Source organism: Oncorhynchus nerka, linkage group LG3, assembly GCF_034236695.1.
Source record: "Oncorhynchus nerka isolate Pitt River linkage group LG3, Oner_Uvic_2.0, whole genome shotgun sequence".
In the NCBI taxonomy this organism is placed as follows: Eukaryota; Metazoa; Chordata; class Actinopteri; order Salmoniformes; family Salmonidae; genus Oncorhynchus; species Oncorhynchus nerka.
Window position 1 is genome coordinate 31,247,842 of NC_088398.1, and position 27,560 is coordinate 31,275,401.

Consider the following 27,560-nt stretch of genomic DNA (forward strand, 5'->3'; position numbering starts at 1 on the left):
ATGTAAATCATTGCATTCAATTCTGCCTTGTTTTTGCGTCTGCGAAGTCTTCTTTTGTGTCAGTTTACGCCACACGTGTACCAACACAGAAGAACGTGCGCAGGCAAGTAGTAACAATATCGAGCATGACACAGAATACATGAAGAATTGACTTTATATCATTACATGTGTGATCCTCCTGGGGCTTGTGTGAACGATTTAATCTGTATTTGTATAATTCGGCGAGTTCAAATCGAGTAGAAGCTAGCTACGAGTTTGCTGTGCTAACTACACCAGATAGTTAGCAAGACAGCTACGGATTAGTATTGTAGCTTGATCAAGTGAGGTCTACTGTTGCAATGGTAATGGACTCTCCCAGTAGTGATAAAGTCATTTTACATCGCTAGCTAGCGAGATCATGTAAATAAGCAGCGAACCTGGCTGGCTATACTTGTCATATCATGTGATTTATATTTTAGTGTATAAACATAGTGTATAAACAAAACGATGTGATTGCCATGAGGAATTCGTAATTCATATTCATATTCAACTGTAGTGCCATTTTTATTTCCCGCCATTGGATTTCCGCAATTGTGACAAGTTGAAACTGGGTGAACGACCAGTCTCGAGCTCCAGACAAAATAAACTACAGCCATATAGAACACTATAGTAGTTAGAAGTGAACGGTGTTCATGTAATAGAAGAGATCCAAACACTACGGTGAGTGTATTACAGCTACCATGACATGATTGAATGTTATGGTGCTTTCAAGACAACTGGGAATTCGGGAAGATTCGAGTGGTAAATGAGGTCAAATCATTACAGTGCTGTTCAGGTCTGAAGGTATGAGCTCGAGAAAGATTCCCGAGTTTCCGACTTAGAATTCCGAGTTGGATGAGTGTTACACGATTTTTCACAGTCGGAACAGATTTTTTCCCCCTCCGAGTTTCCAGTTGTCTTGATCGGACAGAGGTCGGATATTTCCGAGTACCCAGTTTAGTATGAATGCGGCATTAGGCTAACGTTACATTATTTAAATGAAGACTAAGATGTCGGGGGGAAACGAATTGCCTCGATCAATCAAACTTATGGTGTATTATGACAACAAGTACTTCGCCATTTATATCATTCATTACTAGAGGTCGACCGATTATGATTTTTCAACACCAATGTTTTTGGAGGACCAAAAAATCCATACCGATTAATCGGCCAATTGATATATATATATATTTTTAATAATGACAATTACAACTAATATTGAATGAACAATGAACACTTATTTTAACTTAATATAATACATAAATAAAATCTATTTAGTCTAAAATAAATAATGAAACATGTTCAATTTGGTTTAAATAATGCGAAAACACAGTGTTGGAGAAGAAAGTAAAAGTGCAATATGTGCCATGTGAAAAAGCTAACATTTAAGTTCCTTGCTCAGAACATGAGAACATGTGAAAGCTGGTGGTTCAATATTCCCAGTTCTTCAATATTCCCAGTTAAGAAGTTTTAGGTTGTAGTTATTATAGGAATTATGACGTGTCGACTATTTCTCTCTATACCATTTGTTGTTCATAGACCTTTGATTATTGAATGTTCTTATAGGCACTTTAGTATTGCCAGCCTAATCTTGGGAGTTGATAGGCTTGAAGTTTCCTCGTGGATTGCAATGTAATCGGCATCCAAAAAGGCCAATTACAGGCCAATTCATTGTTATGAAAACTTGAAATTGGCCCTAATTAATCGGTTGATCTCTATTCATAACTCATTTGATTAATGTTTCTCCGGCCTTAAATTGCTTTAGTCCAAAGGCCGGCAGATGGCTTTCATTTCACTATGTATGCAGCCGGCAATACACTTGCATCAGTTCATAACCAAAACAATCTAATTTCAGACTGCAAAGGCGTTGATTTCCTCCTTAACTATATTTAATGAAATATAGTTAAGGAGGAAATCAACGCCTTTGCAGTCTGAAATTAGATTGTTTTGGTTATGAACTGATGCAAGTGTATTGCCGGCTGCATACATAGTGAAATGAAAGCCATCTGCCGGCCTTTGGCGAGAAGGTGGGGAACATGTTAGGGATGGGCATGAGTACTCGAACAGATATCAAAACTCAATCTTTGAAGCTGCAATATGTAACTTTTTGTGCAACCTGACCAAATTCACATAGAAATGTGAGTTACAGGTCCTGTCATTCTAATTGAAAGTAAGTCTACACGTGCGTCCACCATCGCGAGCATGGTGATTTTGGCCATCCACACCAGATGCGATGAGGACACACAAGTTGAAATATCAAAATGAACTCTGAACCAACTATATTAATTTGGGGACAGGCCAAAATATTCATGGACATTTAGCGAGCTAGCTAGCTCATTTGTCTTGTGATTTAAACATTGAAATGCACATGTTCCATTTTTCCGAATCTTTGTATAATTTGACACATGAAATCATGTGTTCTCTAACTAATCCACAGATAAAAGGGGAAACCTACTTAGTTTCTAGTAATCACTCCCCTTTCAGCAACTAACTAAGGTGCATTACTGCCACCAACTGGACTGGTGTGTGGAACTCTGTTCATCTTTCAATCACCCATGTGGGTATATGCCCTCGAAAAACCAATGAGGAGATGGGAGAGGCGGAACTTGCAGTGCATCATGCTTCAAAAATAGAATGAAGTTCAACTTTACATGCTGACCAGACCACACATGCACGTTGATTTAGTCCCCCCACACGCATGTTGAAATATCAAAACAAACTGAACCAATTTGATTAATTTGGGGACAAGTCGAAAAGCATTAAACATTAATGGCAATTTAGAGGGCTAACTTGCTGATGCTAGCTAATTGGTCCCGGGATATAAACATTGGGTTGTTATTTTGCCTCATGCATAAGGTACTCTACTATGACAATTAATCCACAGATAAACCAGTAAACTGAATTTGTTTCTAGTCATCTCTCCTCCTTCAGGCTTCTTCTTATTTTGACTTTATATGGCAGTTGGCAACCAACTTTAAGGTGCATTACCACAACCGACTGGAGTGTGGAACTCTGTTCATCTTTCAATCAGCCACGTGGGTATATGCTCCTAAAAACCAATGAGGAGATGGAAGAAGCAGGACTTGAGCGTGACAAATAAACTCAGCAAAAAAAGAAACGTCCCTTTTTCAGGACCCAGTCTTTCAAAGATAATTCGTAAAAATCCAAATTATTTAACATATCTTCATTGTAAAGTGTTTAAACACTGTTTCCCATGCTTGTTCAATGAACCATAAACAATTAATGAACATGCACCCGTGGAACGGTTGTGAAGACACTGACAGCTTACAGACGGTAGGCAATTAAGGTCACAGTTATGAAAACTTAGGACACTAAAGAGGCCTCTCTACTGACTCTGAAAAACACCAAAAGAAAGATATCCAGGGTCCCTGCTCATCTGCATGAATGTGCCTTAGGCATGCTGCAAGGAGGCATGAGGATTGCAGATGTGGCCAGGGCAATAAATTGCAATGTCCGTACTGTGAGACGCCTAAGACAGCGCTACAGGGAGACAGGACGAACAGGTGATCGTCCTCGCAGTGGCAGACCACGTGTAACAATACCTGCACAGGATCGGTACATCCGAACATGACACCTGCGGGACAGGTACAGGATGGTAACAACAACTGCCCGAGTTATACCAGGAACGCACAATCCCTCCATCAGTGCTCAAACTGTCCGCAATAGGCTGAGAGGGGCTGGACTGAGGGCTTGTAGGCCTGTTGTAAGGCAGGTCCTCACCAGACATCACCAGCAACGACGTCGGCTGTGGGCACAAACCCACCGTCGCTGGACCAGACAGGACTGGCAAAAAGTGCTCTTCACTGACGAGTCGCGGTTTCGTCTCACCAGGGGTGGTGGTCGGATTCACGTTTATCGTCGAAGGAATGAGCGTTACACCGAAGCCTGTACTCTGAAGCGGGATTGAGGTGGAGGGTCCGTCATGGTCTGGGGCCGTGTGTCACAGCATCATCGGACTGAGCTTGTTGTCATTGCAGGCATTCTCAACGCTGTGTGTTACAGGGAAGCCATCCTCCTCATGTGGTACCCTTCCTGCAGGCTCATCCTGACATGACCCTCCAGCATGACAATGCCACCAGGCATGCTGCTCGTTCTGTGCGTAATTTCCTGCCAGACAGGCCAGCAAAGAGCCCGGATCTCAATCCCATTGAGCATGTCTGGGACCTGTTGGATTGGAGGGTGAGGGCTAGGGCCATTCCCCCCAGAAATGTCTTGGAACTTGCAAGTGCCTTGGTGGAAGAGTAGGGTAACATCTCACAGCAAGAACTGGCAAATCTGGTGCAGTCCATGAGGAGGAGATGCACTGCAGTACTTAATGCAGCTGGTCGCCACACCAGATACTGACTGTTACTTTTGATATTGACCCCCCCCCCCCTTTGTTCAGGGACACAATTCCATTTGGCTACGCAGATGCTCGCGAGCAGAGTGGGTGCATAACATGTATGTGTTCATTTATTTGTGGTCAGCATGTAAGAAGCAGTAAATCTGTTCTATTTGCACTATTTTTATGCTTCCCGTTCTTACGTTTTTTTTTTGTTGTCTTTTACTTAGTTTTGTACTCCAGTTTCAAACAGATGAAAATACAATATTTTTGGTTATGGAAAATATCTTTCACACTAAACATTGCTTGTTTTGCCACAAACTAAAATTAGGCAAACTATTATAATTTTAGCAACCAGGAAATGGCGGAGCGATTTCTGCATAGTGCATCTTTTAACCAGAGATTAAAAAAAAATACTATAAAACTATTTGGTGGAATGTGCTTTGTGGCTTTGTCCCCCCCAAAATTTGTAATTTTGTCTGGAAGACAACGTTACTTTGCTTTGACTCTAGTGTTCCAGTTGTACATGGTTTGCGCACCACAACAAAAAAGAAACAAAGGCAAGCATCACACAGTTCACCCTAAATTCCCTTTCCCCTCCGTGTCTCACTCACTCAATTGCATTTTGACCGTTCCCTCTACACCGTTGGCCACCAACCGGTTGATCTCCAAGACATTCATAGTCGATCGCCAAACATTTCTGCAAAAAAAACAATGCTGAAGTCTTGTGTTCCAATTTCTATTTTTTCATCTAGTGCTGTGGGCGGTAAGGTGCACGATTCAGCTGCCTTCCGCACCAGATAGTTGGTGTTCCCATTTTGACTCTTTTAATGTGTCTGAAGGTTCAAACTCTGTCAAATTGATCAGAAATTAAGTGTAGACATTGTTAATATTATAAATGACTATTGTAGCTGGAAACGGCTGATTATTAATGGAATATCTACATAGGTGTACAGTGGCCCATTATCAGTAACCATCTCTCCTGTGTTCCAATTGCACATTGTGTTAGCTCATCCAAGTTTATCATTTTAAAAGGCTAATTGATCATTAAAAAAACATTTTGCAACTATGTTAGCACAGCTGAAAACTGTTGTTCTGATTAAAGAAGCAATTACAACTGGCCTTTAGACTCGTTGAGTATCTGGAGCATCACCATTTGTGGGTTCGAATACAGACTCAAAGTGGCCAGAAACAAAGACCTTTCTTCTGAAACTCGTCAGTCTATTCTTGTTCTGAGAAATGAAGGCTATTCCATGCAAGACATTTCCAAGAAACTGAAGATCTCGTACAACGCTGTGTACTACTCCCTTCACAGAACAGCACAAACTGTCTCTAACCAGAATAGAAAGAGGAGTGGGAGGCCCCAGTGCACAACTGAGCAAGAGGACAAGTACATTAGTAGAGTTTGAGAAACGGACTCCTCACAAGTCCTCAACTGGCAGCTTCATTAAAAACACCAGTCTCAACGTCAACAGTGAAGAGGCGACTCCGGGATGCTAGCCTTCTAGGTAGAGTTGCAAAGGGAAAAAAGCCATAACTCAGACTGGCCAATAAGAAGAAAAGATTAAGATGGGCAAAAGAACACAGACACTGGACAGAGGAACTCTGCCTAGAAGGCCAACATCCCAGAGTCGCCTCTTCACTGTTGACGTTGAGACTGATATTTTGCTTGGCATTGCACATTGTTATCTTAGGCTTGTGTGCTGCTACTCGGCCATGGAAACGCATTTCATGAAGCTACAAATGAACAGTTATTGTGCTGACGTCTCTTCCAGAGGCAGTTTGGAACTCGGTAGTGAGTGTTGCAACCGAGAACAGGCGTTTTTTATGCTCTTCAGCCCTTGGCGGTCCCGTTCTGTGAGGTTGTGTGGCCTACCACTTTGCGGCCGAGTCGTTGTTGTTCTTAGATGTTTCCACTTCACAATTACACCACTTAAAGTTGGCCATGGAAGCTCTAGTAGGGCCGAAATGTATGAACTGGCTTGTTGGAAAGGTGCAATGTTGAAAGTCACTGAGCTTTTCAGTAAGGCCATTCTACTGACAATGTTTGTCTATAGAGATAGCATAGCTATGTGCTCGATTTTATACACCTGTCAGCAACGGGTGTGGCAGAAATAGCCGAATCCACTAATTTGAAGGGATGTCCCTTTGTGTATATATAGTGTATGTGTCACAACAATGAGTTTGGATTTGGTAATAATTGCATGCCGTCTATTTTCAATTTAGGACTTTGCAAACTGCTAGTGCAATTTAGAATTTATTATTTCATTCCAAATCATAATCTAATTTCTATAGAGCTGCTGCTGCCTATGCTGTCTGACAAAAACACTATTTTAGTAGTTCTTCAATGTAAATAAGGCATCATTTTATGAATGCTGAGTACCAACTATCAATCACTTAGGTACCTCTCGAAGCAACTCCTCTCTATCCCTCTTGATCTGTCCACCACACAGACCGGAAAAGTAGATACGCAATGGATTTTGGTCATTGTAGTTAATGAGCACGTTTTCTGTGCTAAACTAATATATAACAAATAAATAAACGCAACAAGTGTTGGTTTCATGAGCTGAAATAAAAGATCCCAGAAATGTCCTATACACACAATTTGGTGCACAAAGTTGTTTACATCCCTGTTAGTGTGCATTTCTTTTTTGCCAAGATAGTCTAGCCACCTGACAGGTGTGGCATATCAAGAAGCTGATTAAACAGCATGATTACTACCCAGGTGCACCTTGTGCTGGGGACAATAAAAATGTGCAGTTTTGCCACACAACACAATGCCACAGATGTCTCAAGTTTTGAGGGAGTGTGCAATTGTCATGCTGACTGCAGGAATGTCTGCAAGAACCGCAGACCACGTGTAACCATGCCCCGGATCGTCTGAGACCAGCCATCCGGACCGTTGATGAAACTCGGGGTTTGCACAACTGAAGAATTTCTGCACAAACCGTCTCTGTGAAGATCATCTGCGTGCTTGTCGTCCTCATCGGGGTCGTAACCGACTTCAGTGGGCAAATGCTCACCTTCGATAGCCAATGGCACTCTGGAGAAGTGTGCTCTTCACAGATGAATACGGGTTTCAACTGTACGGGGCAGATGGAGAGTGGTTTTAATGTTGTGAACCGAGAACCCAACCGCCACTTTGGGGCAATGGTATGGGCAGGCATAAGCTACGGACAGCAAACATAATAGCATTTTATCGATGGCAAATTGAATGCGCAGACGAGATACTGAGGCACATTGTCATGCCAATCATCCTCCGCCATCATATGTTTCAGCATGATAATGCACAGCCCCATGTCGCAAGGATCTATAGACAATTCATGGAAGCTGAAAATGTCCCAGTTCTTCCATGGCCTGCATACTCACCTGACATGTCACCCATTTGAGCATGTGTGGGATGCTCTGGATCGAAGTGTTACAATTCCCGCCAGTATCTAGCAACTTTGCACAGAGGAGTGGGACAACAATCCACAGGCCACAATCAACATCCTTATCAACTCTATGCGAAGGAGATGCTGTGTGAGGCAAACGGTGGTCACACCAGATACTGACTGATTTTCTGATCCCTGTCCCGACCTTGAGGTCACAGAAAAAAACTCTTGAACCGACGTCTCAGTTGTTTTAAAAACTACAATAACAAACATTTCGGTTAATCGCTCAGCACTAACCTAACATTGATTATCATCTTCTATTTTTGTTTCTAGGTTTCACATGCCACTATGAAGTACATCTTGGTCACTGGAGGTGTCATATCCGGAATTGGCAAGGGCATCATTGCCAGTAGTGTGGGCTTAATCCTGAAGTCCTGTGGTCTGCATGTGACTGCCATCAAAATCGACCCCTACATCAACATTGATGCTGGCACCTTCTCACCTTATGAACATGGTGAGTGCATTTGGGTGGTGAGTTCTCTCAGACTAAAGCATTTAATCTGTGAGGGCTAGGCCAATGCATGCCTATCTAATTGACTTGAGCTGCATCACCCATCTAGGTGAAGTGTTTGTGTTGGATGATGGAGGTGAGGTGGACCTGGATTTAGGAAACTACGAGCGCTTCCTGGACATCAGGTTAACCAGGGACAACAACCTGACCACGGGCAAAATCTACCAGTCTGTCATCAACAAGGAGAGGAGGGGAGACTACTTGGGCAAAACTGTACAGGGTGAGCGAGAGAACAAGGGTTCTCCGCAAGGCAAGGAGCATTGGGATTAGGGCAACACCTGGAAACCTATGACATCACTCCTAGTTGTTGTGTTGATTTGTAAGGGTCTCTCCGTAGTCCTTTTTTCTATGCTGTTTCTGTGGATGCTGATTCTATTTTGCTGATGTTTTCTCTCTTATCTCAGTGGTGCCACACATTACAGATGCCATTCAGGAGTGGGTGGTGAAGCAGGCCAAGATCTCAGTGGATGACGATGGGGTGGAGCCACAAGTCTGTGTTATAGAGGTACGAGCCACAGCGTAGTCAAGTTTGTCTTATTATGGGTCATTCATTATAGGCCATTGTGATTGTCCCCATTAAGTTTTTATTGGTGTCTGTTTTCAGCCAGGGATTGTTAAGCTGGGTCATATTCATTAGGGCACACTGTAGCAACACATTTCAAAATGTTGTGCAATGGAAATCGAGCAGTTCAGATAGTACCTAACCTTTTCAGATGGTTTCTTGCGTTTTTGCCTAGTGAATGTTGAGGTCTCAGGCTGTGTCCTGTTTTGACAGTTGGGAGGCACTGTGGGAGACATTGAGAGCATGCCATTTATCGAGGCCTTCAGACAGTTCCAGTTCAAGGTGAAGAGGGATAACTTCTGCAACATTCATGTCAGCTTAGTCCCACAGGTAAGAGCTTTAACACACACACACGCAGAGTAAGGCTTGTTTGAAAGCCGATTTCAGCGTTGTGACAAAGCACATCTGTAGTACCAAAAATGTCCAAAACATTGTCAGCCCTTTCCTGAATTAGTACATACACACACACACAATTGAATCAAAACACAGTCTCTTACATAAGCATTGTAAAACATCATGAACACTTTAACTTCGTCTCAAAAGTACATCAGTTGTGTTTCAAGTAAAAGGTTTTACAATGATGCTTAACTGAGAACTGAAATGTCATTTTGTCTGCCTTTTAGCCCAGTGCCACAGGAGAACAGAAGACGAAACCCACTCAGAACAGTGTCCGAGAGCTCCGTGGACTAGGACTCTCCCCAGATCTGGTGAGTTAGATACTCCCTCATCCTTTTGCCTTGGGACTCTTGGAATTGGCTAACTATGTGTTTCTCCTAATGTATTTTCAGATCATGTGCCGCTGTGCGACACCTCTGGAGAACGCTGTCAAAGAGAAGATCTCCATGTTTTGTCACGTAGAGCCCACGCAGGTAAGGCCTTCTCTGTCCGTGACGAATTTCCGTTTTCCGTTGCGTGCCTAAATGAACACAACCCAGAAAAAAGTGAATGTAACGTCAACCAGCAACATTTCATATACTTTTGAAAAAACGTAATCCGATTCTTATGCTTTTCTCTCTCCCTGTCCCCAGGTGATCTGCGTGGCAGATGTGTCGTCCATCTACAGAGTACCCCTACTACTGGAGGAGCAGGGGGTGGTGGGCTATATCTGCCAGCGGCTGGACCTGCCTATTGAGATGAGGGCCAGGAAGATGCTCACCAAGTGGAAGGAGATGTCCGACAGGTGAAGGGGACCCCTGGCCCCCAGTCCAGTTGGACTGTTGTGGGCAGAAATAGGTTTCTGAATGTAGCACTACTCTGCTGTAGTACAATAGTGATGGGAAACAAAGCTACCTGAAGTATTGTGTTGAAATACTGTAGGTTCATTATTCAAGGCTTTACTCAATACAGCGTACACTAGTGGCAAATATTGCACGTAGTGTAGCCTTTTGTCTTCAACCAAAAGCAATAGCAAACCAGTCAGTTGGTTGTTCAACTAAACAAAGCTTAGGACATCATTGATCTCGTGACATAGGGCAAGATTCAGACTCACTTCTCAGTAGTTGGTATTCAGACTGACCTTATGCAGGTGCGTAGTGGGCTTTGCAGGTGTGGTACCCTTGCGCGTGCAGAATAAATGTAATTAAACTGCTGAAATCCCTCTCACTTGCTGGCCATCAGATTTTCTCGCAGGGTTTTCATTCAAGAGGGTTTTCAGTACAGTTATCTAAAGCCACCCCTTTAAATGTGGTGTACATACATATTTTTTTTTTCCAGTTAAGAATATTAGGGATCAATGAAAGAAAGCCATGTGGGCCTAAATAGACTTCTCATTTTTTTCAGCACCAATTTGGTAATGTAAAAAATACTCTGATCTTGTATATTATTTAGTGTTATGAAAGTATTTATAGTATAATAAAAACTTTGGAGAGTCTTTACGCACAAAATATATTGGTGAATCAAAAATAGTGTTTTTTTTGTTGGTATTTTGGCATTTTATTAGGATCCCCATTAGCTGTTGCAAAAGCAGCAGCTACTCTTCCTGGGGTCCACACAAAACATGAAACATAATACAGAATGACATAATAAAGAACATCAATAGACAAGAACAGCTCAAGGACAAAACTATATACATTGATTCATCCTGAAAGTTGCCATATTCAATTGTTCAATCCATGAAATATTAGAAGGTGAAGAAAATGCACATTAGTCCTATAAATCTACCCTAATAATCCTTACTAATCATGGAACTGTGATGACAACGGTCCTGTCGTCCATTTCTGTATGGACCTCGCTTTGTGCACAGGGGCAGTTTGGAAGTCGGTTGTGAGTGTTGCAGAAGATTTTTACACGCTAGGCACTTCAGCACTTGGCGGTCCTGTTCTGTGAGCTTGTGTGGCCTACCACTTCGCGGCTGAGCCGTTGTTACTCCTAAACGTTTCCACTTCACAATCACAGCACATACAGTTGGCCGGGGCAGCTCTAGCAGGGCAGAAATTTTACTAACTGAATTGTTGGAAAGATGGCATCCTATGACGGTGCCACGTTGAAAGTCACTGAGATCTTCAGTAAGGCTATTCTACTGCCGATGTTTGTCTATGGAGATTGCATGGCTGTTATGCTCAATTTTATACACCTGTCAGCAACGGGTGTGGCTGAAATAGCCTAATCCACTCATTTGGAAGGGTGTCTACATACTTCCTGCCATGTAGTGTACGTTAGCCTAATATGATCCACTATTTCTAGCGATTCTCATAAACAACGACATGAGTGTGACAGTGGAAAGAAAGGTAAACTAATGATGTAATGGAATGATGCAAAATGTAAGGAAACTAACACAAGTCTGACATTTATACATTTGTCGTTATAACTGACGGTGGCTACCTATAGTCGTTAATTCGAGCTTCTACTTCTAAAAATTCACCTTTCCAGAAACAAGTCTATCACTGTTGCCGTTTGCTATAGACCTCCCTCTGCCCCCAGCTGTGCCCTCGATACCATATGTGAATTGATTGCCCCCCATCTATCTTCTGAGCTCGTGCTACTAGGTGACCTAAACTGGGACATGCTTAACACCCCGGCCATCCTACAATCCAAGCTTGATGTCCTCAATCACACACAAATGATCAATGAACCTTCCAGGTACAACTCCAAATCTGTAAACACGGGCACCGTCATAATGTCATCCTAACTAACTCGCCCTCCAAATACACCTCTGCTGTTTTCAATCAAGATCTCAGCGACCACTGCCTCATTGCCTGCATCTGTAATGGGTCTGCGACCAAACGAACACCCCTCATCACTGTCAAACGCTCCCTAAAACACTTCTGCGAGCAGGCCTTTCTAATTGACCTGGCCGGGGTATCCTGGAATGACATTGACCTCATCCCGTCAGCAGATGATGACTGGCTAGTCTTTAAAAGTGCCTTCCTCACCATCTTAAATAAGCATGCCCCATTAAAAATATTTAGAACTAGGAATAGATATAGTCCATGGTTCACTCCAGACCTGCCTGCCCTTGACCAGCACAAAAACATCCTGTGGCATTCTGCATTAGCATCGAATAGCCCCCGTGATATGCAACTTTTCAGGGAAGTTAGGAACAAATATACACAGGCAGTTAGGAAAGCTAAGGCTAGCTTTTTCAAACAGAAATTTGCATCCTGTAGTACTAACTCCAAAATGTTCTGGGGCACAGTAAAGTCCATGGAGAATAAGAACACCTCCTCCCAGCTGCCCACTGCTCTGAGGCGAGGAAACACGCACCACTGATAAATCCACTATAATTGAGCATTTCAATAAGCATTTCTCTACGGCTGGCCATGCTTTCCACCTGGCTACCCCTACCCCGGTCAACTGCCCGGCACCCTCCACAGCAACCCGCCAAAGCCCCCACCATTTCTCCTTTACCCAAATCCAGATAGCTGATGTTCTGAAAGAGCTGCAAAATCTGGACCCCTACAAATCAGCCGGGCTAGACGATCTGGACCCTCTTTTTCTAAAATGATATGCCGAAATTGTTGCAACCCCTAATACTAGCCTGTTCAACCTCTCTTTCGTATCGTCTGAGATTCCCAAAGATTGGAAAGCTGCCGCGGTCTTCCCCCTCTTCAAAGGGAGTGACACTAGACCCAAACTGCTACAGACCAATATCTATCCTATCCTGTCTTTCTAAGGTCTTCGAAAGCCAAGTTAACAAACAGATTACCTACCATTTCGAATCCCACCGCACCTTCTCCGCTATGCAATCTGGTTTCAGAGCTGGTCATGGGTGCACCTCAGCCACGCTCAAGGTCCTAAACGACATCATAACTGCCATCGATAAGAGACATTACTGTGCAGCCGTATTCATCGACCTGGCCAAGGCTTTCGACTCAATCACCACATTCTTATTGGCAGACTCGACAGCCTTGGTTTCTCAAATGATTGCCTCGCCTGGTTTACCAACTACTTCTCTGATAGAGTTCAGTGTGTCAAATCGGAGGGCCTGTTGTCCGGACCTCTGGCAGTCTCTATGGGGGTACCACAGGGTTAAATTCTCAGGCTGACTCTCTTCTCTGTATACATCAATGATGTTGCTCTTGCTGCTGGTGATTCTCTGGTACACCTCTACACAGAGGACACCATTCTGTATACTTCTGGCCCCTCTTTGGACACTGTGTTAACTAACCTCCAGACGAGCTTCAATGCCATACACCTCTCCTTCCGTGGCCTACAACTGCTCTTAAACGCAAGTAAAACTAAATGCATGCTATTCAACCGATCACTGCCCGACTCCGACTTAGAATATGTGGACAACTACAAATACCTAGGTGTCTGGTTAGACTGTAAACTCTCCTTCCAGACTCACGTTAAGCATTTCCAATCCAAAAATTAAATCTAGAATTGGCTTCCTATATCGCAACAAATATGCTGCCAAACATACCCTCGTAAAACTGATCATCCTACCGATCCTCGACGTCGGTGATGTCATCTATAAAATAGCCTCCAACACTACTCAACAAACTGGATGCAGTCTATCACAGTGCCAGTTGTTATTTCCCACCAAAGCCCCATACACTACCCACCATTGCGACCTGTACTCTCTCGTTGGTTGGCCCTCGCTTCATACTCGTTGCCAAACCCACTGGCTACAGGTTATCTTTAAGTCTCTGCTAGGTAAAGCCCCGCCTTATCTCAGCTCACTGGTCACCATAGCAGCACCCACTCGTAGCACGCGCTCCAGCAGGTATCTCACTGGTCACCCCCAAAGCCAATTCCTCCTTTGGTCGTCTTTCCGTCCAGTTCTCTGCTGCCAATGACTGGAACGAACTGCAAAAATCTCTGAAGCTGGAGACTCACATCTCCCTCACTAGCTTTAAGCAATCTTCCATTTCCTAATAATTGCTCCCACAGTTGATTTCTTCAAACCAAGCTGCTTGCCTATTGCAGATTCAGTCTTCCCAGCCTGGTGCAGGTCTACAATTTTGTTTCTGGTGTCCTTTGACAGCTCTTTGGTCTTGGCCATAGTGGAGTTTGGAGTGTGACTGTTTGAGGTTGTGAACAGGTGTCTTTTATACTGATAACAAGTTCAAACAGGTGCCATTAATACAGGTAACGAGTGGGAGACAGAGGAGCCTCTTAACGAAGGGGTCTGTGAGAGCCAGAAATCTTACTTGTTTGTAGGTGACCAAATACTTATTTTTCACCATAATTTGCAAATAAATTCATAAAAAATCCTACAATGTGATTTTCTGGATTTTTTTTCTCCATTTTGTCTGTCATAGTTGAAGTGTACCTATGATGAAAATTACAGGCCTCTCTCATATTTTTAAGTGTGAGGACTTGCTCAATTGGTGGCTGACTAAATACTTTTTTGCCCCACTGTAGGTGACTTTGGAAAAGGTGATATATTGATTTGCTTCAGTTTGCTGCCATTTTTGTATTTATTGTGGATCTCCATTAGCTGCTGCCAAGGCAGCAAATAAAATTGTATTGGTTGCATACAGATATTTAGCAGCAGCTACTCTTCCTAGGGTCCAGCAAAATTAAGGCGGTTATACAATTTTTAAAACATTACAATACTTTTCACAACACATTAAGTGTGTGCCCTCAGGCCACTATTCTACTACAACAAATCTACAACACAAAATCCATGCGTGCATGTGTGTATATTGCGTATGTTATCGTGTGTCTGTGTGTGTTTCAATATGACTGGGTTCAGATTTGTCAATACAGTTAATCATAAGTTAAAATCGATCTAAAACAATATTGTAATTTATATTTACAATCCCCTCATCCAAACAACTTACATGTTTACCTAGCTCTTATCAATAGCTCTTATCAATTTGTAAATTACAGTGCATGGAGAATGTTGATATTTCTATCTGATAAAATAAAGTAGATGTTCACCTTAGAACTGACAAGTTGCTCGACCTTATTCATCATTTCATCGTGCCTAAAGGTGGTGGAATTATGAGGGAATTAAGTCAAGGTCAGAATACTGTTAGACCTCCGCTGCACCCTAATTCCTTTGATCTCCACCCAAAGTGAAAAGCGGTTGAATAGCATGCCATTCTCATGCTTTAGTTCAAGGTCAGAGTGCGCGTATAGAGAGAAGTGCATAAAAAGGGAATTATGTTCCATTTATGCACGATTAACTTCGGTTGGAATTTCCCCATACTGTATTGGGATTCTCACCCTGGTTTGATTGAGTATTTATCATGTTTTAGTCTAAAATATATATTGACTTGATACCCCAGGGTCCTCGGAACATGTTGGAACTAAACTGTCTCCTCTCAGGTCTGACCGACTCCTGGAACATGTGTCCATCGCCCTGGTAGGGAAGTACACAAAGTTCTCTGACTCATATGCCTCTGTCATCAAGGCCCTGGAGCACTCAGCCCTCGCCATCAACCACAAACTAGAGATCAAGGTATGGAACACAGTCACATTCACCCATGCTCCCTCTTTGGAGCGACTGCAGGTCCCTACGCACAGCATCTGTGTGTAGGAAGAGACTACTCTGCTTACATCGGTGGCATTGATGTTATCTTTTGTGCTAACCATACCTTGCGTGTCCTTAGACGAGGATTATGAGAAGCTCTGTTCTAATGGACTGTGTTAAATATGGCCTTATTTGTTATGTTATAATTAAAATGATGATTACTGTATGTCATGTTCTTATGCCACCCACCTCCCACTGACCCTCAGTCTTCCTCTTGCAGTTCATCGACTCTGCAGACCTAGAGCCAAATACACTGCAGGAGGAGCCTGTGAAGTACCACGAGGCCTGGCAGAAACTCTGCAGTGCTGAGTGAGTCTACAGCAAAATACCTACAATGAGTATACAAAACATTAAAAACACCTGCTCTTTCCATAACATAGCTTTCACTTGGTCAGCCTATGATGCGTTATTGATGTCACTTGTTAAATCCACTTCAAACAGTGTAGATGGGGAGGAGACAGGTTAAGGAAGGGTAATTTTTAAGCCTTGAGACAGTTGAAACATGGATTGTGTATGTGTGTATTGTTGGATTCTGGAGTAAACTTTGAACATTTGTTATTATATAGGAACATTAGTTACACAAGAGACATGAGGGGTGCCATAATGAAGCTTGGGAGGGGCTGAGTGCAGGAAAAACAATTGCATGTGACACTATTGATAAGGGGAGAAACTGTTGAAGGCTCATTTACGTGTAGTAGCAGTATCAATATGGAGAGAGGTTGGTTTATGCCCTATGGGGAGAGGGAGACATGAGAGATGATGCGGGTTATCAATAATAGTGATATTTGAGGATGTACTGGAATAGGACATTAAGTCATCCGTATTCTCCAGTAATACATTTTCAGACGCTATGGTATCGGTTCTAATACAAGGTATTAAGTGCCGTGACCAATGAATTATTATCCGGGGAAGTGTGTAGCGCTAACTTGTCAACTAGTTAATAGAAGGTGTGTATTATAGACGGGAGTGAATGACTCTAAAATACCCTGGACACCGTCGGGAGAGTTTATGGAATAATAACTATTGATATGTCGACAAACGGCTCTGATTCTCCCTGTAGAACAGAGCTAGGGATTTTAATGAAGCCATGGAGGCTCTGAAAGAGGCGCACAAGCATTCTACCAATTCGGCTGGAATATGGGACAAATTGAGAAAATTAGATAAAATTGGACAACATTTTCCTGCTGACGGAGAATTTGAAACAAATAAAGACTTCAGGGAGGCAATTAGGACTTGGCACAAAGACATAAAACCAGAATCAAAAGCTCAATATACCAGCGTTTTGATGTCAGCATTCTATCAACAAAAAGTGCATCACGATAAACCCGGAATGAGTACCAGGACTCTGCCATAGAAAGACGTAACGGGAGGGTATTGATAGAATTTGCAGTTCTGCTTTGATGGCAGGTTTGAACCCTGTGATCAAAACGGTATTTGCAGGGGTAGTAGATTTAATTCAAGACAATGTTTTGAGAGTGGAATATAGCTCTGCTAACCTCGCCGACGTGCGAGGGGTTAATAAGGGCCATAGAGAAAAGCACTAACTATAGTTTGGCCAAAATGGCCAAGATAAGACAATGAAACGTAGCGGAAATGCATCACAGCGTAGGGAGACCGAGTCCTGTTTTAGGTGTGGGGCTATTGGTCATTGGAAAAGGGAGTGTAAAGTGGGTATGGAACCTGCTCTATTCGTAGAAAATGCTGCCAGGCAAGCGTTTGCATCGTTTTGAAAACGGCAACAACAAATACTCTGGAAAGTAGCAGGAATGGAACTTTCACCTAGCGGTGTATAGTCTCTGTTCGATCAATTAGTGGTTAATAGAGATTGCAGTTTCTATATGATGGAAGACGTATGAGATCACATTTTAGCTAACTTTTTAGTAGAGGCCAGGGTTCAAATATTGCGGTTTCCTTACGACGGGAAATGGGCTAAATTTGCCACAGGAAAATGTATTTTGGGTTGAAGAATCTAGGCAAAATGCCAGGGGAATGAATTCTAAAGGTAACACATTTAAAATATATTGCCAAACACTCCTTGCAAACTCAGAAAGCCTTGTTTTTTTTTATATCATGAGACATTTTGTGGTTTTATTTTTTAAATATATTTACGTTTTATGTCTTTATTCTGAAAAATATTTCTAGAATGGTTGAAAGGGTGGAGGAGTCACGAGGTATTGGTATAGGGGTTATCAAACCTAAAATGAACTTTTCATTTTTTTATGTGGTGAGGTGGTTATGGAGAATCATGGGGAAAAGAGACCAGTGAATCGTTAGACTCGGTGGCGAGATAATGTTGCCTTGTCTAAGGGTAGTACATGCTAAATAAAGGATGGGGTGGATTAAAACAAACATTTAATGATTGGAGAAAGGACAGTGGATTTACAAATAACAGGTTTGGTTTATAATTAATACTATTGGGCTGCTGATTAAAATGTAGCACAGTGAATGCTAACGAAATGTACAATCTTTTCCAGAAGACGGGTTTTGTTATTTTTCGTTGGAAGGAGATTGTGAGGGGAGTGCAGTTAGTGATATTTGGCAGTTTTAGGTATTAACGTATCTGGATTAAGCCATAACCGAGTTCCAGATAATAAGTGAGGCCTGTTCATGTGTGTTCTGGACCTACGGTTCACCAGCACGCACACACCATTTACTGGTTACGAATGTGCGTCAGTGGTGTGTTGATACTGTGGGATTTATTGGATGGGGTCTTTTCAATTCGGTTAAATTGGGAATGCAGAAGGATGGACATGTTTTGAAAGGTATTTAAATGGTTTCTGAAGGACAGGGAAAGAAAAGGGAGAGGAAACATTTTAAATGGGTCGAATGCCCTGTATCCTAAAATGTCTTATGAAGTCTGATCAACCTCTGTAGAAATGATTGAAATGTGGATTTAATTATATTAATTATATAATATATATTAATTATAAAATGAATGCGAAACACCAGTCTCTATCAAAACTGTACCATTACTTTAGGAGATTATTATTATTTCCGTAGGGAGTTATAAAGAGTTGTAGTTCTAAGTTGATTAGTTATTCGAATTTGTTTATTTTTGATTTAACATATTGTTTTTGAATCACGTGTTCGACGGGGTAAATTACCAGTTCCCCGAGGAAAATATATGTTATAAGGGATGACAGTGACTTCAAATGGATTGTGATATATGTATTGCTCATTTCATTTTGTGTTTTTGTTTCGATACAAATTTCACCCGATTGGGATACTGGAGTGTGGAATTCTGCGAGGGGTTAGGGTGCTAACTTCACGATCTGGTAACTCTTCCGAGAGGTCGCCAGCTGAATATGGGTGTATGGACTGATTTAGAAAATGGGTTTAGCAGTAACACGTATGTTATGCTTTTTGACATTTTTCGTAGATATAATGTTATTAAGAAATGCTTGTCTGGATTTCCTGAAACAGAAATTAAATTAACTAAACTGTTGTTATGATCTGTGCTTTTTTGAGGTTATCATGGAAGGTGACGTCATACCGTGTCTTAATGCATGGTAGGAATAATTTGTCCACAAACAGTGTGTGCGAACCTCAAAACCCTCCCTAACCGTCTGAAGAAAGAGCGACAAAGGCGTGCAACGCGACAGTGACTTTTAACACTCCTGAGTCCGAGCCATAAACCGGGGCCGTAGTGCTGAGAGCGCGTGTGGAGTGAGCGTGGCGAGAGAGAGCGGCTCAGGTGAGAGACTCATGTACGTGGGAGAAACGTGTGTATCTACTTGGATATTAAAATCGGGACGTTATCAAGGGCCATAAAATGTGACAGGCAAAAGTTACATGTGCCGTTGGGAAGATGAACTGTAAACGATATCTGAAAAAGACACGCTAGAATGACAAGTGCCGGGTGAGGGGGGGGGGGTCCTACACACTGCGTACAATTTGGACTAAGGATGCATTGAGATACTGATCTTAATAAGAAGAGTTATTGCCGGCAATAAATGGTTGTTTATAAATGTATGTTCTAACAGGGATGATGTGTGCTAAATTGAGGAACTGGAATTTGAGTCCTAGACTCAAAGTAAGCACTAAGGACTGTCATTCTAAATTTGGGTTGGATAATTTATAGAATGTTTTAGTTCTGATTTGGACACAGCGGGAGAGAGTTGCTACAGAACGATGAGGGGTGGGGGCGCTGCTAAAATGTATTTGGCCGAGAGAGTCTCCAGAAACCTTATCTCGAAGTGTCATCCTAAAGGGAGGTGGTTTGTTTAGCTTGGGACAACCATGAACATTTTTTGTTCTCTTTTGTTTTACCCTGTACTCAGAATTTTTATGTTAAATCACATCAATGGGTGGTGCTAAGTTATTAAACATGTATTTTTTAAATTACTCTTTCCTTTTCAAGTCAATCTGTTTTTAGGTTTTGTGAAACATAAGAGTGATCGTTGTTCCAGAGGAGGGAAGGATGTATATTGACAAATTGATTTGAGAATGTGTATGTTTATAACTGTAAAAAATGCATTAGGAGTAGTGACTAGTGTGTTATGGGTTAGATGTTATGATAGAGGAGTATCATTCTCAGAGACTGTATATTGTTACAGGAGATCGCTCATAGGAGAGGGAGGACAGCTAATCGGTATACAATATGGGGATTTAGTTGAACATTACACATACCTAGGTCATGGTGAGAGTAGAAGAGTGGTAGCATTACAGACACTATGGTAAACATTCAGGAAATCTGTGACTGAGTTTTGCCAACTCGTGAGGGACAGTAACTGTAGGGACAGTAACTGGAGGGAGAGAGGGAGAGAGGTCAGAGTCAAGTCTCAAGTCCTAAACAAGTCATAATGTGCTCTTCACCAAATGTAAGAGTAATAGTATATTACATTTACGCAAATCATGAATGCTTTTAAAAAAGATCTATATTTATTACTTTCCAAATAAATTTGATATTTCCTTGGAAATACATGGTTAGCCATGAGAAAGACCCTCTCAGCGGGAGAGGCGGGTAGGCTGGGTCAGGTTGTGTGGGGTGGTTCCTCTCCTGTAGATGAATTAAGCAGCAGAGTATCTGCTGGCCATCCAACATGGCAATTCACATAGAAATACATCACCTACAACAGCCTTTGCCGTGTAGAATCGAGAACAGATCTATATATTGCATTTCTATCTGGAAAACTGTATCTAAATGCGGTGCCTTAGATGAAATAAGCCGCCGTTCTTCATTCATTATCAATGGAGAAAGCTCAACTGCAGAGGACAGCAGAGAGAGGGATGGTGGGATTTGTGTGAAGCATAAACACAATCAGAGGTTTAAGCACTCGCCGTAATCAGCAGGTTAGGAAGAGTACACAACCATTCTAGGAGGCACTCTGCCACAATTGTGCTTTGATCTTTTTTTATATTTTCCAGCAGTATGGGGGCAGTATTTCGACGTCTGGATGAGAAACGTGCCCAAAGTAAACTGCCTGTTACTCAGGCCCAGAAGCTAGGATATGCATATAATGGTAGATTTGGATAGAAAACACTCTAAAGTTTCCAAAAACTGTTAAAATAATGTATGTGAGTATAACAGAACTGATATGGCAGGCGAAGACTTGAGAAAAATCCATCCAGGAAGTGTGATTGTTTTTGATGTGGGTAGTTTTCAATTGAATGCCTATTGAGTATCTAACGGGTTAGGACCCAGATTGCAGTTCTTATGGCTTCCACTAGATGTCAACAGTCTTTAGACATTGTTTCAGGCTTGTTTTCTGAAAAATGAAGAAGAATGAGACCTTTCTGTCAGTGGATTGTAGAATCATGCAGTGCTGGTTTGCGTGCGTGATCGAGTGCGCCTATTGAATACGTTATTGTCCGGTTGAAATATTATAAATTATTTAGACAATTGACAACCTGAGGATGAATTATAAACATTGTTTGACATGTTTCGACAAACTTTACCGGTACTGTTAGGATGTATTCGTCTGCATGTTTTGATTGCCATTGAGCCAGTGGATTACAGAACAAAACGCGCCAACAAAACAGAGTTTTTGGGATATAAAGAGGGACGTTTTCGAACAAAACACACATTTATTGTGTAGCTGGGACTCTTGTGACTGCAACCAGATGAAGATCTTCAAAGGTAAGTGATTAATTTTATCTCTATTTCTGACTTTCGTGACTCCTCTACTCCTCTACTTTTCCTCTACTTGGAAAATGTTTGTATGCTTTTGTAAGCGGGGAGCTGTCCTTAGATAATCGCATGGTATGCTTTCGCCGTAAAGCCTTTTTGAAATCTGACAAAAGCGGCTGGATTAACAAGAAGTTCATCTTTAAAACCTGTTAGGGATAGGGGGCAGTATTTCCACTTTGGATGAATTGCGTGCCCATAGTGAACTGCATCAAAAATCTGTCCTAAATTGCTAATATATGCATATTATTATTAATAAGAACTCACAGGGCAGGCAATCTTCCAAACAAGTTTTGAAATCCTGAAAGTTGGGGCAACTTTGACGTCATCGCCCCCTCCCTTCCCAACAAGTTATGGATCTGGAAACACTTCCTACGTCTTCCACTAGATGTCCTCATTCAGTAGAAAGTGTAATGGAGCATTTGCTGTGAACTTTGACCTAATGGGAAGAAAAGTAGTTGGTGTCGCAAAAGGATGCCATTTTGTTGTGGCGCGTTTGCCTTTGAGTGCTTCGGCTGTTCCAATCAGCCCCAGATGAAAACGAATGATCCGGTTGGAATGCTATTGGATATATATGATTATAACATCCTGAAGATTGATTCTGCACTTAGTTTGACCAGTTTCTTCGACCTGTAATATGTCTTTTGGAAGTTTTGATGCAAAGTTATCCTGGACCAGAAGTCATTTTTTGGGCATTTGAGCTGAAAGTGGTAGCAAATGCTGCTACTTGGACACTAGAATTGAACATTATGGAACAAAACGATTTATTGTTGAACTAGGACTCCTTGCACTACATTCTGATGAAAGATCATCAAAGGTAAGGGAATATTTATGTTGTAATTTTGTATTTCTGTTGACTCCAACATGGCGGAGAAATATTGTTACGTCTGAGCGCCGTCTCAGATTATTGCAATGTTAGGCTTTTTCCGTAACGTAAAAAAAAAATGTGACACAGCGGTTGAATTAAGAACCAGTGTATCTTTTAATTATATGTAGAACATGTATCTTTAGTCAAAGTTTATGATGAGTATTTCTGCTATCTGGCGTAGCTTTCTATAATTCCTCCGGATATTTTGGAGGATTTTCTGAACATGGCGTCAATGTAAACCGAGATTTATGGATATAAAATGCATATTATCAAACAAAACATAAATGTACTGTGTAACATGTCATATGACTGTCATCTGATGAAGATTTTCAAGAGGTTAGTGATAGTTTTTTTTTAAATCCTGCTTTTGTGATTTTTATCTTTTGCTGGAAAAATGGCTACGTTTTTTCTTTGGTTTGGTGGTGGTCTAACATAAATATATGTTGTGTTTTCACCGTAAAACATTTTTAAAAATCTGACACGCTGGGTAGATGAACAAGGTGTTTATCTTTCATTTGAGGTATTGGACTTGTTAATGTGTGGAGGTTAAATATTTCTAAAGAATATTTTTGCATTCCCTGCGCCACCTTTTCAGCTGAACGGGGGGGTGGAGTTCCCCTAGGGGAACCCCTCGCCTCAACAGGTTTTAAGCCGATGTATAACACTTGTATTTTTATGTTTATTATGACTATTTCTGTCATTTTGAATTTGGCGCTCTGCAATTTCACCGGATGTTGTCGAGGTAGGTTGCTAGCGGAACGCCTGCGCCAGAGAGAATAAACACACAACCTCCTGTGATGGATAGCTGTCGGCTATATTAGCCATGTTTTGCAAGTTGCAATCCGTTTTTTGTTGATATAGCAGGTCTTTATATCTGAAAATAATAATTTGGGGTATCATCTTTCCAAGAGCTCCATCTGAATTCACCCGCCGACGTTCCTCTGCACTGCCACTCACAATTTGATTGGCTGTTTTCCGATTCAAACTATTCCGTTAAATGAAGAGTTGATGCGCTGCACACTTTTTAATAGCATAATTTTTTATATTTCGGTTTGGGGAGGATATCAAGTCAGGTCGAGTCATAAGGCTCAAGTCATGAGTCATTGGTGTCAGTCGAGCTGCAAGTCATCATATTTGTGATTCGAGTCTGATCAGAATTTCTGATGGAACTGTAAAGAGTGACATACAGAATAAGCGTTCCATCTGACATGGAACAAGACAGCAGACTCCGCTGGAATGGCATTTTGTTGTGTGATGAGAGATGGAAATAAAATTGTGTATGGTGTGGTCATAGAACAGAGGCCATAAGTCTCTGAGTTTGTAAACCTCAAGGTGGAGTTTGTTCTATCATTGTTCGTTCATATCTAATCTTTTATTTTTGATTCATGTTTTTTTTAGCATTGTTTGTTCATTTATAAGTAATTTCCAAGTTTATGTCAATTGAACAGTGGGACGCCATTGTTCAAAAAGAGGGACTGTTGGATTCTGGAGTAAACTTTGAACATTGTTATACTCAGAGTATAGGAACATTAGTTACACAAGAGACATGAGGGGTGCCATAATGGAGCTTGGGAGGGGCTGACTGCAGGGAAAACAATTGCATGTGACGGTATTTGATAATAAGGGGAGAAACCACTGAAGGCTCATATCACTTAGTTCCCTGCTTAGCAAGAATGATGCGATGTTTAGAGATGAAGAGGAGACTCCACCCAAAGTAGGGTATGAATACCACCTCGGGGGAAGCCATTTATTGGTCTGAATACAGCTGTGTCGACCCTTTGGGAAGAATTAAACTTGGTCAAGCTTCTTTAGTGTCCGTGAGTGATTTACTCAAAAAAGATGAGAACTTAACAGAATGAATGGGCAAGACAAAATATGTAAGTGCCTTTTGAACAGGGTATGGTAGTAGGTGCCTGACACACTGGTTTGTGTCAAGAACTGCAACTCTGCTGGGTTTTTCATGCTCCAAAGTTTCCTGTGTGTATCAAGAATGGTCCACCCAAAGGACACCCAGCCAACTTTTTTCTTAACTGTGTTGTTGGTTAAGGGTTCGTAAGTAAGCATTTCACTGTAAGGTCTACATGTGTTGTTTTCCCTTTAGAAAGCTTTCGATGCCTTGTTTTGAGAATTGAGACTATTCTGAGGGCAAAAGGGGGGGGGGGGTGCAACTCAATATAATAGGCTGCTTGACACCATAAATCCCACAGCATTTACATGAGCATTGTGAATAAAAAATGTTTCTGTGTAATTGTAACCCTAAGCCAAGGGAGCTGTGTTCTCCTGTCAGTGAAGGATCAATGTTGTCTCATACACACAGTGGTGTCTTGGTACCTGGAGGCTTCGGTGTACGGGGGACAGAGGGGAAAATCCAGGCTATCAGCTGGGCAAGGAAAAAGAAAAAACCATTTTTAGGTAAGATGTATTTAAGCATTAATGAAATACAAACGAATCAATAGTATTGTCATGTATCATGCGTCAGTTTAGCATGTTTTGTTAAATGGAAATGATATTCTGTATGTCACTCTTTATAGTTCCATCAGACTAGTTCAGCCTGACTTTTTTTTATTGCACACATTTAATCCCAATTGTCTTGTTGCAGGGGTATGTTTGGGCATGCAGTTGGCAGTGTGTGAATTTGCCCGCAATGTTCTTGGCTGGCAAGGTAATATTTGAATCAGTAATCGTTATATCCTTGAGGTGTATGTTGCGTAATTCCAGAATGTTCATAAGTTAAATGTTCAACTCTCAAACCTTATAATGGAACTGAAATACGTATTCCTTTTTTTATTTTTATAACAGATGCAAACTCTACTGAATTCCACCCAGAATCTAAACACCCTGTGGTAGGTGTGCCATAGTAATCATGCCCTTCTCTGTCACTTCTCACTGAGTTTTGGCTCACAAACATTGTGATATTCTGGTCCTTTTTTGACAGGTGATTGACATGCCAGAACACAACCCTGGGCAGATGGGTGGGACTATGAGGTTGGGGAAGAGGCGGACCATCTTCAAATCCAACACCAGCATTTTGAGTGAGTGCTAATCTTGGCAAAACCACATAGGGTTTGGTGTGTTATAATGGTTGATAATATTCAGTATTTCTTTTTCAGGAAAGTTGTATGGTGATGCTGAATATGTTGACGAGAGGCATCGTCACCGTTTTGAGGTAGTAGAGCTGAATCAAGTCTTGATGTGTATATTTGCGTTACATTTTTAAAGTACATTTTACATGACATGTTACTTGGAAGACAATCCATTTGACAATCCATTTGAAGTGTTACATGTATTACATTCTAAGTGTGGATGGGATGAATTGATGGGAGCTCTCTGTCCTGTTAGGTGAACCCTGAGCTGAAGCACCACTTTGAGGAGAGGGGCTTCCATTTTGTCGGCCAAGACGTAGAGGGAGAGAGGATGGAGGTCATTGAGCTGGATGGTGAGTTAACCATGGAGACATTTCAGTGTTTTCCACTGTCTGGCTCTTGGAAATGTTATTGTTAAATAGTGCGTTATCACTTCATAAAGTACTTTCTTGACTGAATTGAACAAAAACATTAACACAATTTGTAGGGGTATCAAATGTAATGACAGTTGTAGCTATGCCAACCGAAATGTATATGTCCGTAGTATCCATCTCAAACTGATCATCTTCCCACCTGTGTTGTTTCAGATCATGCCTATTTTGTTGGAGTGCAGTACCACCCAGAGTTCACTTCTCGTCCCATCAAGCCCTCGCCCCCCTACTTTGGCCTCCTGCTGGCTGCAGCAGGGAAACTCCAGAGCTACCTACAGAAAGGTTGTCGCCTCTCACCACGGTAAGACCATGCAGATCATTGTATTTATCATAATTTCCTTTTACTCCATGGAGGCAAGCAAGATGAGTGGCATTTGGTCTGGCGTAAAGGGGAATGGAAAAAAGTTACCCGGCCAGTATTGGATTTTTGTAATGCTATACCTAGTTTATATCTCTGACTTATCATATCATCCTGAAAAAGTATTATGGATGTATATAACTCTGTCCCTTGTGTTACAGAGACACATACAGTGACCGCAGCGACAGCAGCTCTCCAGACTCTGAGATCGCTGAACTGAAATTTTAGGAATTACCAGTTACATGCACCTGTTACTCTGTTGATGCTGTTATAGTTCACCTCATCTTTTCGAACTCAATACACAGCCTCCGCTCATCTACCTGACAATAAATACTTTTTTTCTGTCACCCAACAGAAGGTCTCGTTACTGAGAAAAGTAGCTCACTGAAATGATGCAGGAAACTAAAAATGGCTAGATTTTTGACTATTTTTAAACAATTGAATTGAACAATTGAATGCAACATATCGCCATTACAATGCCCCCCTTTTTTAAATGGTATTCTTCAAAGTGAAACGTTGTCCAGGAACACTAAGAAACAACAGTGTGAATACAGTTTGATAATATGTAAATGTAGTAAGAGATGTATGTGCTTGTCAATTTCCCTCAGAAAAAAACACCCAGCGAGGTGTTATTGAATAAAACAGTGATGCACTAATGAATGGAAGATGAAAATAAAAAGTTGGTGTGAATTTGATCCATCTTCCATTCTTTACTATTTCAATATCATCCTTCGAATTTATTTAACTTTTATAATTGTTTGAGATCAAATTTATTTATATAGCCCTTCGTACATCAGCTGATATCTCAAAGTGCTGTACAGAATATAAGACTGATATAAGACTAGTGATATTCTGTGACCCTGAATAGACCACCCTTTTCAGTGTGCACCAGTCCCTCTTGTTT

The 27,560-nt window shown here is 41.5% G+C and overlaps 1 protein-coding gene across 3 annotated transcripts; it reads left to right on the top strand.

Annotated features, from left to right (window-relative positions):
• ctps1b (CTP synthase 1b) lies at positions 1-27,351 on the top strand. Of its 3 annotated transcripts, none has more exons than XM_029629909.2 (18): positions 22-103; positions 8,068-8,248; positions 8,355-8,525; positions 8,710-8,810; positions 9,081-9,197; positions 9,491-9,574; positions 9,656-9,736; positions 9,896-10,047; positions 15,585-15,717; positions 16,010-16,098; positions 25,102-25,196; positions 25,384-25,446; positions 25,584-25,627; positions 25,720-25,816; positions 25,895-25,950; positions 26,124-26,220; positions 26,455-26,599; positions 26,818-27,351. In XM_029629909.2, exons 2-18 carry the CDS (start codon positions 8,083-8,085, stop codon positions 26,882-26,884), a joined length of 1,758 nt encoding a protein of 585 aa, XP_029485769.1. In that variant the 5' UTR covers positions 22-103; positions 8,068-8,082; the 3' UTR covers positions 26,885-27,351. The 3 variants fall into 3 exon arrangements, with proteins under 3 accessions (XP_029485778.1, XP_029485769.1, XP_064867379.1); XM_065011307.1 differs by lacking the exon at positions 22-103 and adding an exon at positions 628-699; XM_029629918.2 differs by lacking the exon at positions 8,355-8,525 and having other exon boundaries at positions 1-103.
• The last annotated feature ends 209 nt before the right edge of the window (positions 27,352-27,560 follow it).

What these genes read in the sequence shown, in the direction of transcription:
- ctps1b (XM_029629909.2), top strand. Translation starts at nt 8,083, where the DNA reads ATGAAGTACATCTTGGTCACTGGAGGTGTCATATCCGGAATTGGCAAG. An exon ending in ACCACAAACTAGAGATCAAG is followed by an intron (nt 15,718 to 16,009) that starts GTATGGAACACA and finishes TTCCTCTTGCAG; the next exon opens with TTCATCGACTCTGCAGACCT. An exon ending in GGAGGTCATTGAGCTGGATG is followed by an intron (nt 26,221 to 26,454) that starts GTGAGTTAACCA and finishes GTGTTGTTTCAG; the next exon opens with ATCATGCCTATTTTGTTGGA.